Source organism: Euleptes europaea, chromosome 12, assembly GCF_029931775.1.
Source record: "Euleptes europaea isolate rEulEur1 chromosome 12, rEulEur1.hap1, whole genome shotgun sequence".
Lineage (NCBI taxonomy): Eukaryota > Metazoa > Chordata > Lepidosauria > Squamata > Sphaerodactylidae > Euleptes > Euleptes europaea.
In genome coordinates this window covers 58,205,006-58,218,586 of record NC_079323.1, presented here as the reverse complement: position 1 = coordinate 58,218,586, position 13,581 = coordinate 58,205,006, and the positions used below count along the sequence as shown (strand labels likewise).

Sequence of the window (13,581 nt, the reverse complement as noted above, 5' to 3'; positions counted from 1 at the left end):
CCGTCAAGTCACAGCCGACTTATGGCGACCCCTTTGGGGGGGGGGGTTCATGGCAAGTGACTAACCGAGGTGGTTTGCCAGTGCCTTCCTCTGCACAGCAACCCTGGTATTCCTTGGTGGTCTCCCATCCAAATATGATATGATCTTTTTTTTGCACTCCTTGTAATTTCATAATCCTAGTCCTGTTTGTTAAGTCTTTTGTGCTATTTGATTGCATTGTTTTATACCATGTAATCCTCTTTGACTCTCAGTGTGAAAGGTGGACTATAAATTAAGTAAATAAGAAAATAAATTTTCAGTAAATGGTAACAGAGTTTCTTCCTTAATCCTCGCCATCTTTTGTGGTGTCGCTTTCAGAAATGGTTCTGCTCCATGTGAAGCGTGGCGATGAGAGCCAGTTTTTGCTGGAAACAACGGGCAGCACTTCCGTTGAAGATTTAACATTGGCAGTGACAAGGATCTACAATGGAAGGCTCAAAGTTCAACGTGTTTGTGCAGGTACAAAGTGTATCCGTTTACCACATTGTTGCCTTTCTGTTGTTCACTAACCGTCCTGAGGAGCACAACTGCAGTAATACTGACTATAAATTTGCTACATCCTTGTTTGTAATCGACACTCTTTCTTTATTGACAAAGCTCCTTTGACCTGAGATCTTGAGCCGTACAATAAGATTAAAATTAGTTTCATACTATAGATAAACCATTCAAAAACATATAAAGATATAAACATATAAGATCGCATAATTTTTAAATTCTGAGTATGAGAGCACTTCAAAGATATTACAACAGACAAAAATTTAGATACTGATCTCGTAGTTCCCTGGCAAATATCAGCTAACAGAAAGGAGACTGCCTTTGGTTCAGGAACAAGTTGATACTTTCTCAGAATATGGGTAATCTACAATGCTTTAAATGAGTCCCAATGCATACAGAATAATAGCACATGGTCAATAGTCTCAATCTTACCAGTAGAACAGATACGTAAGTGATCAGAGATTGGAGTTTCCCCTATAACGTCCATTCAATTCTGCTGTAGGTAGAGCATTCAATCTACCCAGCATGAATGCACAGCAGATGCTTGGGAAGATAAGGTATTTTACATACAGTGGGAGGTGAATAAGAGAGGGTATTCCAAGGGCCAAAGTAGAACAAACACACAGAGCACGAAGTTCAGTACTAATTTTATGATATTGAAATAGCCTCCTGGTCATCTCTCTCTGCGCTTCACGATGACCCTTATATTGAATTACGATAGGAGACCCAAGTATTCCAACTTACTGTCCACCAGTTTCATCCAGTTACTTTTGTAGGTATCTACTCTCAGCCAATGCAAAAGACTTCTTTAAATGTCTGGTCCTGGGAAAAAATATTTTAGTTTTAATTTAAAGGCACACAGCCAGGCCCTGGATTCTATTGATTGCTGCACAGATTCCATCCTCAGCACTGTTCCTGCAACACAGGACGGCACCCCAGCAATGCGGCAGAGATATATTAAAAGTAGGTGATCAATGGATTCTGAAACTCCACTTATCCAAATTTCTGTTCCAAATAAGATTTGTGGAAGTATCTTACCGTTAAAGTCTTCAATGGCAGCTGGTACATACTGCCCACCTTTAGAATAAAAAAAGCGTACTAAAGCATTTGTATCCACTTCAGCAATTTTTTGATCCAAAGTGACATGAGTTTTCCAAGTTACATTATTACTAAAGGTAATACCCAGGTATTTAAAGTAGGTTACTTGCTCTATTTCCTTTCCATTGATACCCCAAGACCTATGTTTCATTTTCCTGCTTTTTGAAAATACCAGGACTTCCGACTTTCCATAATTAACCATCAGCCCCTCCGCATTGCAGTAGTTTGTAAACAATTTTAATTGACACTCAGTTCCTGTGCTGAAGTTGCAGTACATAGGGTTTGGGGTAAGGCTTCTGGATTCTGGTGGTAAATCTCTTTGTAACGTTGGTGCCAACATCCAAATTCTGGCCCTGTTGCTGTAGTTTCCTGTTGCGCTACTTAGACTCTGGCCGAATTGTGCCATAAAAGGCCTTGTGCCATGTGCTGGAGGCATTATGAAGGAGATAGTGATGACACCTGGGCTGTCACCCTTACTCTGAATTCTCTGGCTTCTTAGAGCCATTAGGAATTGCAGATGACTATCAGGACTCTAATCTGGAGAACTGGGTTTGATTTCCCCACTCCTCCACATGAAGCCTGCTGGGTGACCTTGGGCCAGTCACAGTTCTCTGAAAAAACTCTCAGCCCATGCGGAGGCAGGCAATGGCAAACCACCTCCAAACGTCTCTTGCCTTGAAAACCCTACCAGGGGTTGCCATAAATCAGCTGTGACTTGACAGCGTGCGCACACAGAGAAATTTCCTGTGTAGGATTCAAAACAAAGGTATAAATAATAATTTTAAAAACTTTACTGTGATACTACAAATTTATACTGTTGGTGCTACTACTTGGTTTCTTAGTACCAATACTACGTTTCTGCCAGTGGACAGACCCTTCAATCAGTTTTGCTGATTTCTTCTTTCTGTAGCAGAACCCTCCAAAGCAGACCCCACACTGTATCTAGGAGGTTCCCTGACCCCAGAAGCAGTAGTTGTGGGGAAAAGGGGTTTGGTAGCCTCTAGAGATGGGAAAAGAGATGGGAAATTTCTGCTTGCAGTGCTTTCGATCCAACTCGAGTAGTATAGAAACTTGTTAAATGTTCAGAAGGGTCTGATGGGAAACTACATTCTTATTCCACTTTTTATCTTCTTTTTTTAAAGAAATGGAAATGCTAGCGGAGCATGGTATTTTATTACCTCCTAACATGCAAGGTCTGACAGATGAGCAAATTGAAGAGTTGAAGCTGAAGGATGAATGGGCAGAAAAATGCATTCCAAGTGGTGGAAGTGTCTTTAAAAAAGATGAAATTGGACGAAGAAATGGACATGGTAAATGTAACTTAAGTGTGCATATCTTGCTATAGTAGATTTCAACCATCGGGTTGGAACCCTGAGGCAAGTCGTGTATTGAAGATATTTATTAGTTTCTATAGCAAAGTTAACAGACCAAATAGCCCAAGTTAGCACTTGTGAGCTAAGCAGGGTCGGCCATAGTCAGTACTTGGATGGAGACTGGCAAAGACAATTGGGGTTGCTATGCAGAGGAAGGCAATGACAAAGCCACCTCTGTTTGTCTCTTGCCTGGAACACCCCATGGATGAGATCACCATGAGTTGGTTGTGGTGCCCCTCATGCTGGGTCATGAGCTCTTACTTAGCTGCCTTGTTACCACATATTAGAATGACATGAATGACAGAGCAAATACCATCTGAACAGAGGGATTTTATTGAGAAGTGGTAGTACAGGAAAGTGTTAAAACTCCCTAGTCCCCCCTCCCAGTGCCATGGCTCTCATCCAAATTAGTTGCTATGGCTGCTTCTTAAAGCAAAACTGCAAAGATCTGTTCATGGACCTTCTGCCATCACATCTGGAGTAAGTTAGAAAGCCAGCATGGTGTAGTGGTTAGTAGCGGTGCACTCTAATCTGGAGAACCGGGTTTGATTTCCCACTCCTCCACATGAGCGCCAGATTCTTATCTGGTGAACCGCGTTGGTTTCCCCACTCCTACAAATGAAGCCAGCTGGGTGACCTTGGGCTAGTCACAGTTATCTCCGAACTCTGTCAGCCCCACCTACCTCACAAGGTGTCTGTTGTGGGGGGAGGAAGAGAAGGCGATTGTAAGCCGGTTTGAGTTTCCTTAAAGGTAGAAAAAATTGGGGTAGAAAAACCAACTCTTCCTCCCTAAATGTATTTGCAAAAATATATTCAGTGGCTTTCTGTGCAATTAAATGGGGTTTTTATTTCAGTGCCGTATTGTGGCAAGCCCCAGCCCTGTGTCAGTGCCACAATTCGCCCTCTGTTCATAATGGATGAAAAGTGTAACCTTTCTTCGGTCCCATTTATTTTAAATGGGACCAAATGAGCAGCCCCGTAAGGTGCAAGAAATTAAAGCCAGCCAGTAAATATCACTTAAAATAATTTTTTCTGAAACAGGAAGAACAGAATCTGTGTTTTATGAATGATGCTATGATCCTTTATATTTTGTGCCTATTCCTTGGTACAGACTATTCTGTGAAGCAACCCTTCATAAAAGGTACATGTGGTTCAGTGTGCATGTGCACATAAATACCGTATTTTTCGCTCCATAGCACGCACCTGACCATAACACGCCCCCCCCCCCTCAGCTGGCCGTTGGGGCGGGGAAAGCCGGCTCGCGCTGGAACGACGCGAGCCGGCTATGTGCGCCCCGCCCACCTCCCAGCTGGGAGGTGGGTGGGGAAAGCCGGCTCGCTGTTCCAGTGTGCCCAGCCGGCTCTATGCGTCCCACCCGCCTCCCAGCTGGGAGCCAGCTCTGTGCGCCCCGCCCGCCTCCCTGTTCCAGCATGCCCAGCCAGCTCTGTGTGCACATTTGCTCCATAACACGCACAGACATTTCCCCTCACTTTTGAGGAGGAAAAAAGTGCGTGTTATGGAGCGAAAAATACGGTATATACATACAGCCTTTGAATAATGCAGTTGCATATTAGTACAATATTTCCTTTTTTGCAGAAAAGGGTTTATGACCTTGAAAGAACAAGCCAGACTAATTAGGGGTTTTGCATGAGTATATCATGCTGTTGATTTATAGAAATCACGACTTTCAGGGGGAAAGCGTCCCGCATGGAAAACAGCATATTGTTCATCTACTGTGTTGTGTTTTTTTTAAAATGCTTATTACATTCAGAGTTAATTGTGAGTACCTTTTTCAGAGAGACAGTATTCGAAGTGTCATATAAATGATTAATGTCACTGGCTTAACTGATCCAGTTATTAAATGTAGTTTGTTAAATGTATAAATTAACTGTTATTTTAAATTACATAAATGTGGGATTGGCCATAGCAGCAGAAGAGCACATATGTTGCTTGTATACACGGTCCCTTGTGACTGAATCAGGAAAGTGCAAATTATAGCAAATGATGCAGTATTCAGATGGCACTGGGAGATTATAGAATTTTGAAGGCAATTCTCGCCCCTGCACACAATTCCTTGCAGGCCTCCAGCTTTTCCCCTCTAATGTCAGAGATAATAGTTGAGTATCTGTTTGTAGAGCAGTGAAATGAGTAACCACAAGAATGGTAGGGATTTCTACATACTCTGAGGATTCTCTAGGTATGCAGAAGATTTTCACAAAATTTTAATATAGCAAAATATAACAGCAATGGTGGCAGGTCTACAGATAAGCATCTATAAAAGGTTTCCCAATATCTGAAAATATGTCTATGAGCACTTGTCATCTAAATGTCTTGCATTCAAATTTTGATGAAGATGTGAAGTCCTTAATTCATTGCATTGCTGGAGGTGGGTCTTTCCAGTGTAGTAATAAAAGCAACGTTAAGGGCATGGAGGATCCATTTTCATTGACCATCAGTTAGTCTCCAGGAGGCAAGCAAGTAGTTTAAAAGTACATAAGCATCCTCAAAGATTAATGAATATTCTACTAGGAAATTGATATGAGTAATTTCTTTCCCCAAAAAACACCAGATAACGGGACAGACCCAAAGCATATGCTTAAGAGATGTGTCTTGTAGGTACAGTGCCATCAACTATACACTTTTCTTAATCCTCTTACTTAAAAGTCGCTGTGATGTCCAGTATATCCTAAACATAACATTTTGCTGAGTTAAGTCACACCTTAAGGTCCATAGAAACAAGAAGTATAAAATTTACAGGCGTATCCCATTCCTTTGGCAAAATAGACCTATCTAGCTCCTTATTCAGTTCATTTCTGAGATTATCATATTTATTAACATCAAATATTTATAAACAAATATAGTAGGTTTCATTTTCTGCATGAGAGTTTTCAAGAGTAAGGGATATTCTGAAACAGTGTTGCAGGTTCATTGTTAGATATTTAGATGTGGTTGTAAATATTACCATTTAATAGAGGTTGACGGGTTATATCTAGACCTCAGTCGAGAAAATAAAAAATTGTCATCATAATCTATTAATCTGTCCAATGTAAAAATCTCCCTATCTGTCCAAGCTTTCCAAGCATGAAAAAGATTTCTTCCTAATTTTTAGATCTGGATTTGCCCATAGTGTTAATTTAGCATGTGAAAATGAGTCAAACTGATATTGTGGTATTATATGCCATAATTCTCTAATTGCAGAATTTGCAGGAGAAACAGGATCTATTTTAGCATGAATGCATTCCCTTCCTGTATTTTCCCTTCTGTACCCTGGGGGGAAAAAAAGAAGGGCACTAGAGAAGAAGCCTCCAAAATCACCCAAGATGGATAGTCCAAGTGAGAGGAGCAATCCCAATAACTAGTCCACGTTAACAAGTATGCCTGGTGGTATAAACTAAGATCAGGAAAACCAAATCCTCATTCATTAAACAGGCATTGCAACCTCTTTAAAGAAACCCAAAACAGAAAGGAACGCCAAATAAATTTCTGAAATAAAGTATTAATTTTATAAATATATCTGCAAGATATATGAAAAGGAATTGCATGTAAAAACATGTGTAATCATAGGTATAATGATAATTTTTAGTGTATTTAGTTTACCCCATAAAGAAAGGTTTAAGATTGCCCATCTGTCCAAATCCAAGGATGTATCCGTAATCAACTTGTTAAAATTTAGCATAATTGGATATATGAAGAAGAAGGTGATGTAATTTTTTTAAAACCCTTCTCTCGTAGCCTCTTTAGGACCAAGTTTGCTTGACTATATTTGAAGCTTTAGACTGTGTCCTGTGACTCCATTCCAATGATAGTGGAGCTTTCCTGCAGAAGAGGCTCCTTATGCCACAGAAAGCTCTGCTGCTGATGAAAAGAAATCATAGGATACTATCCTTTGTTTAGTCATTTAAGAACTTCATTGAGACTAATATAAGCTTTGATTACACACGGCTTTTAATGCAGAGGCATTTCTTGTGACAACCTTTTCACAAAACTGTTTTTATGCAGCATGTTTTGTATAATGACATGGGTATTAAATGCACATTTATTACTTAAAGCTCCAAATGAAAAAATGAAGCAAGTTCTAAAAGCAACAATAGAAGAATCCAAAGCACTTATTTCTAAGGTAAGAAAGAATAGTTACATGAGAAAAGTCATGACATGGATATTTTCAAACTTATAATACAAAATAATTATGAATGTTAGTTACACAGCCCTTCTGTGTTGTCAAAAACAGCTGCTTAAGGATTAATGTGACCAGTGTCTCTTAAGGCTTGAGGGTCTCTGCAGCAACTAAGTAATAATAAGAATGTCCAATAGTTTCCTACACCACTGGCTTGTGATATTGTCAATATGGCAATAGATTTTGAAACCATGGAGCAAATGCTCTCAATAACTCAAAAGCTTTATGTAAAATATATCCTATGTTATTGATATCTCTGCACAGTTAAGTTTCTTTGGAATACCAAATCACTGAAGCTGATGAAAATGGTTTGTAGATATTCTTATACTTGCATAGTGTTATTTCTAGTAAATGCCACCAGATTCCTAAGCTTAATTTTTTTTCTTTCTGTAAAGGTTGCTGATCCAGTAAGTAATTTTGAAAACAGAAGAACTTGTACACTTGTAATTTGCTATAACATACATGTTAATGCAGGAAATCTCTTTCTAAAACCTAAAATGCAGGAAACCTAATGCAGGAAATCTCTTTCTAAAACTTTCTAAAACCTAACATTCAATTGGGGGTGATCTACCAGTCTGATGGGGGTTCCCAACAAAATTATTTCCCCAGCTATTATTTGCCCCTCAACAGCAGGAATACATTAGTTGTGGTTGGGTTTTTGTCCATGAGTAAGGTGGCCCAGAATGATGGCAGACAATATTTGCTAGTGACTAACCCAATAGTTGTTGTCCACAAGGAGTCTCCCTTCTCCTAGCCTTCCATTCACTTTTTTAAAGAGAAAGAAGCCTACTAAAATCTAAAAGTACCATCCATTTCAGAAGGGGAGTTAAGCACTTGCTCAATTCTTCCACCCACATTTGTACCCAAATGCCGCATGATTAGTGGGACTTTATGTCCTTAATTTTGAGGGGATCACTGTTGTCTTTTACTAATGTAGAGAATAATTCCAGAGTAATATACATATTTATGACTATTGCATACTACAAAAAATACTCTCGTATACAGTTTTGTATTCACTGAAAATATACATGTTATAAATACCTGCCATGACTCTTGTAAATCAGATCTTTAAGAACTGAGATGTCATTTTTATACCAGCCAATGTAAATTGCTATATTGTGTATACAACAAGACCAACATTTGCATGTTGTTTCTTAATAAATCAGCATAAAATCAGTTGAGGCTTTACTCTCAAATGTCATGCTGATCCATATTGCAGCCTGACTGGAAAGGAGTATTTTCTTTGTACATTGTTGGTTTGTTGAATGAAATAATGGCTTCTGTCTGTATTTCAGAAACAAGTTCAAGCTAATGTAAGTGTTACTATGGACATGGTGAAAGATGCTCTGGACCAGCTCCGAGGAGCTGTGATGATTGTTTATCCGATGGGACTCCCTCCCTATGACCCAATTAGAATGGAGTTTGAAGATAGAGAAGATCTATCAGGAACTCATGTAATAATTTACTTGGGTTGTATTAATCTTTTCTGGACTGAAAGGTTGGGGCTTACACAGGGCCTGTATTTATCATTATTTTTTAATTTAATTGAGAAACTGTTCCATTTCACAAGTTTTGAGCAGCCTACCATCCATTTTATATTTTTAAAAAGTCTTTACCTTGCTGGTGTTTGTGGGGTAGGGGCTCTCAACTCCTGTCTCCTTCTGCCCAGTGTCTAAGACCAGAGTATTTTTCCTGTCACCCTTACAGTCACACAGTAACTGTCCATCGCTGCAAAGTTCTTTACTGGAAAGGTTTTTTTATCCTACTGATTTAATGCTTGTGAAAATTCAGTTAATGAAATAAACATGTTATACAAGCATGAAATCCATTTTAATTACCATTTAGTTGATTTGTAGGATCATGTAAATATAAAAAATGATTTTACTTACATCAGCAAAGTACCACAGGTGGAATGAAGAAAGCAGAATGGGACTTTCCCACATTTGCCCCTGAAATTCTATTGTCAAGTGTCAGGAGATCCTCATGGTCAGCATTGGGGGCAAAGTGGGGGGCGGTCCTTAGGGGGAGACAGAATTGGCAAGAAATGCTTCCTCCTTCCTTGGCCCATGGTGTAAGTGCTGCTATGCTGGTAGAACAGCACCTTTGGATTCAATATATTTTGAAATGTGTTTGGAAATGAAGCTTGAAGGCATGAATAGTCTTCACCGAAGGCACCTCTGCTCTATTACTGGAATTAAGTACAATATATGGCTTTTGAAACTAACTTTGCAAGGAAATAATGCATATATTATAACATCCCATCACAATTGAATCCAATTGTGTTCCTTTGAATCCCACTACATGTCAACAAAATCAGTCGCCTGATAAAGAAAGACAACCTCTTATATAATTTAGGAGTTAGGATACCAGTGTTATCTTTAAAGCTACTTGCTTAAAGCTGTTTGTAAACCCTTGCTTTAAGTGTTCCAGCTATAATGAAAGCTAACATAGTAATGTGAAAGTCTTTCTTAAAACAGTTTTTCATTCTAGTAAATGTGACTAAAATGTCTTTCTGTTCAAGGAAGTAAATTCAAATAATTTTGGGTTATGTTTCTCTTCATACTCCCAGGAGGTTCTTAGCATTATTAAATCTGCAAACCAATTATATTTTAGTTGATTACTCTCTGCATTTTAACCAATGAATTATTTAATATGCATATTACATATTTTCATTATAGGAGCTTTTAACATAATGAGGGATGCTTAAAGGTAACTTAGAATTTTTAAAAAAAACACCCTAGCATTCTTCTGTTAGAACAGGCACTTTGAGTAGCTTGTATTTAAACACATGTTTTTATCTTGGTATGTTAATATAACAAGTGTGCCCTCAACTCACAGCCAAAGTGAATAAAATTTGCATTCGTTAAGATTCATTCCCCCCAATTAATTAAATAAGGCTTTAGTTGACTGATCTTTCAAGTAAACAAAATTAAAGCTGCAGCTCTAATAACTAATGCTACCATGTAGTCTACATGTTCACAATGGCCTTTGGTTTGCAGAAATTCAAGATGCACTGGCTGTATAAGTTACTCATGTGTTCCTTCAGAAAACAAGGTCTCCATTGGTGGTAGAAGATGCCCTACGAATGAGGGATTAATCTTACCATGTTTTCTAGGCAGGGCTTATACAAATGAACATAAAGGCTACCCCTTGCCCTTCCCAATTATTTCCCAGTGTAGCTCCAGACAAAATTAGCCTTGCTCTTCTGTTCTTTACTGTGTCATTTAGTGCCTTATCTCCATTTCTTATTCTATTTTTTCCAGTCTCACATTGTTATCTTCTCAGATTCTTTTCCCTCTTTTTCTTTCTGGCGGTGGCAAAGATTACTGTGTACTCCACCAGAAGGTTGGTTGCCAGTGCACCCGTTGAAGACTTTTGTCTGGCTGCAACATGCTTCTTTTGTGAGACATTACAAGATTGCCCTCCATGCTTTCTCTGATGCAGCTTTTGGGACACTCTACAACGTATCATCCCTGCATGGCTTCCTCTGCCCCCGTGGAGTTCGCCCTCCTTTGGATGGACCTGCTACTTTTAAACATCCTACTATTCATAGGACACCTCCTACCACTGATGTAGAAAGGAATGCAGGGCCTACTATGATTTTATTGTCAGTGAATGAAGAATGTCACCCCACTATGGCATAGGATCTCTCATTGTTAGGGACTCCAGATTGATATCTCAGTTTCTTCTTTCCATTTCCTTTGTCTGTCCTCCTAATGTCTTTTGCTGACACACAGATACTGGAAGGGGCTTCCTCCCATGGTATAGAGTAGCTTCAAGTTCATTTGCATAAGCCTTGCCTGTAGTTCTTGAGAGTGTTAACCCATTGTTCATAGGACATCTTCCATCCACCAAAGAAGGACCATTCCCTACACCTTCAATGTTCTTTTCTGCCAACTAGAAAATCATGTTTGCTGTCAAAATGCAATTTCCCACCAATTAGCATTCCCACAATTCTGGTATAAACAAGTATGTTCTAATTGTGTGACTAGTATGAAGACATATGAATAGAGCCAGTGATGTAATTGCTGACTTGAAACATAATAGTTCCATACCCTTAATAATGGTATCACAATGTATGTGCAGGCTTTCCTACATTGTAGGCTTCCTTTTCCTCATCTCTTTTGTGCAGTCGAAGCATTTGAGCAGGAGCCCCCCCCCCCCACATGCTCCATTAAAGGAAAACCTATACAGTTTGTAATTGTTGAGATTGTTGTTGAATCCCCTACCAACACGTTATGCCTTTCCTTGCAATTGATAACCTTACACAGGCTGCTCTTGAGGTGATTGAGGAACCAGAGGCACAGTTATGGTGGGCAGCAAAGGAGCTGAAAAGAACAAATCAGCTTTCTGACTATGTGGGCAAAAATGAAAAAACAAAAGTTCTTGTCAAGATACAGAAAGTAAGTTCAAGTTTTTTGTGGTTCTGCATTGGTTGTCCAAGGCTTTGTCAAGACTAATGCTTGTGCTATATTTCATTGAGTTACAGTGCTGTTTCTCATTGTTCCAACACTAATCTTTACACATGCCCTATACATAATGGGGCAGGAACAGTTGGTTATTGTTGCTTTTTGTTTTTAACTTGGGTGTATAATGAAAGAATTCAAAATTGCATTTTTGCAATACAATATGGCACCCATTAAGGCTCATACAAAGGTTTTTGTTAGCTGGCGTTCTTTTATAATGGCAGCTCTTTGCACTGCTTAGTCTGAAATGCCTGCAGCTGTTTGAGTAGACTGCAAGGTTCCTGTCGGAAAATACTCATAATGAAAATACTAGAAATGATGAGGAATGAAACCTGCTCTCTGCCCCTAATGAACCCACTCATGGGAAACCAATCTGTTTTTCCTCTGTGTAGCGTTCTGATTTTTTGATCACAGCAACAATTTCTTTATTTTCCCAGAAAGGACAAGGTGCTCCAGCCCGAGAACCTGTTATTAGCAATGAAGAACACAAACAAATGATGCTTTATTATTACAAAAGACAAGAGGAACTAAAGGTATCTGTTGTGACTGAAGTATAATGTGTGTGTGTGTGTGTGTGTGTGTGTGTGTGTGTGTGTGTGTATATATATATATACACACACACACACACACACACCAGTGGTGGCGAACCTATGGCACGTGTGCCAGAGGGGGCACTCAGAGCCCTCTCTGTGGGCATACGCACCATCGCTCCAGCACAGTGTTCGCCTGAGTTCGTTACTAGAAAGCCAGAGGGACGCGGGGCCAGGCTTCTCCCCTCCCCCTCTCCACGAGCGCCTGAGGGCATTTCTCACATCACCCGCCCCTCTGCCCAGCAGCCCAATGGGAGCGCTTCCTCCCTCCCCGTCACATACAGCAGGGCGGCTCATATGCCGGGCGGCTCACGTGCGGCGTGAGGGTGTGGCGCGGACGGCAGCCTGTTGAGTCTGTGGTGAAGGTGATTCCCGTGGTGGGGTTGGAGAGGAGCTAGGCTGGAGGGGAGCATAGATCACAGCGTGGCATAGCTGGAGGGGAGCAGAGCTCTCCTTTCAATAAAAAGTTGTTTGTATCATTGAAAGCTCTGTTACTGTGTTTTTCTTTTAAGACAAAAGATGTTAATGTATTAGTAGTTTTTTCTAAACTAAAACCTCAGTATTCAGGTTAAATTGCCGTGTTGGCACTTGGTGATAAATAAGTGGGTTTTGGGTTGCAGTTTGGGCACTCTAAAAGGTTCGCCATCACTGATATACTATATGTAGTTGAGGACAATGCAACTGAATTAATTTTCAGTTTATAATGTTTTGCTCTCTTTTTTTCAGAAATTAGAAGAAAATGATGATGATTCCTGTTTAGATTCTGAATGGGCCGACAATCGTGCCTTGAAAAGACATTTTCATGGTGTAAAAGACATCAAATGGAGACCAAGATAAAGTGATTTACATAGATTGTTTTATTTTTAACAAGATTAATGATCTACTGGTTATACTGGAAACATAGGTGCAAATCTGTGTATAAATATATTTTCAATTCCAGTACCCTAGAAGATATTTATTATGAAGTTTGGTTGCAATGTATCCTCAAAGTCTTAGGCACAAGCTACGCTTTAGCAGTAAAAGAACAGGATTGTACTGTGTTTTGGAAATTGTTTTTAATAGGCTATCAGATCAGATGCTTACATTTTAAACCAGTTTTCTAAGAAAGCTGTCACTCTAATAAATAGCTTTGTCCTAGTTCTGAAGTTCTTTTTGGTCCCATTATTCCACTGTAGACATGTTTATGCAACATTCAATATATCTTTGAAGCAACACTTTTCTTTGATTGTGTTTTGCATCTGGCAAATTCAAGACTGTTAATGGATAAAGCAATAGCAATTATTGCAATTAATTAGCATTATCTGCTATCACCTCACACATTAGCTAGGGGTGTGTGTGTGTGTGAA

At 39.5% G+C, this 13,581-nt stretch overlaps 1 protein-coding gene across 1 annotated transcript; it reads left to right on the top strand.

Moving 5' to 3' along the window:
• Window positions 1-357: 357 nt before the first annotated feature.
• Window positions 358-13,162, top strand: CFAP298 (cilia and flagella associated protein 298). Its single transcript, XM_056858929.1, has 7 exons — window positions 358-498; window positions 2,775-2,942; window positions 7,055-7,122; window positions 8,475-8,633; window positions 11,451-11,582; window positions 12,083-12,178; window positions 12,962-13,162. Exons 1-7 carry the CDS (start codon window positions 360-362, stop codon window positions 13,070-13,072), a joined length of 873 nt encoding a protein of 290 aa, XP_056714907.1. The 5' UTR covers window positions 358-359; the 3' UTR covers window positions 13,073-13,162.
• The last annotated feature ends 419 nt before the right edge of the window (window positions 13,163-13,581 follow it).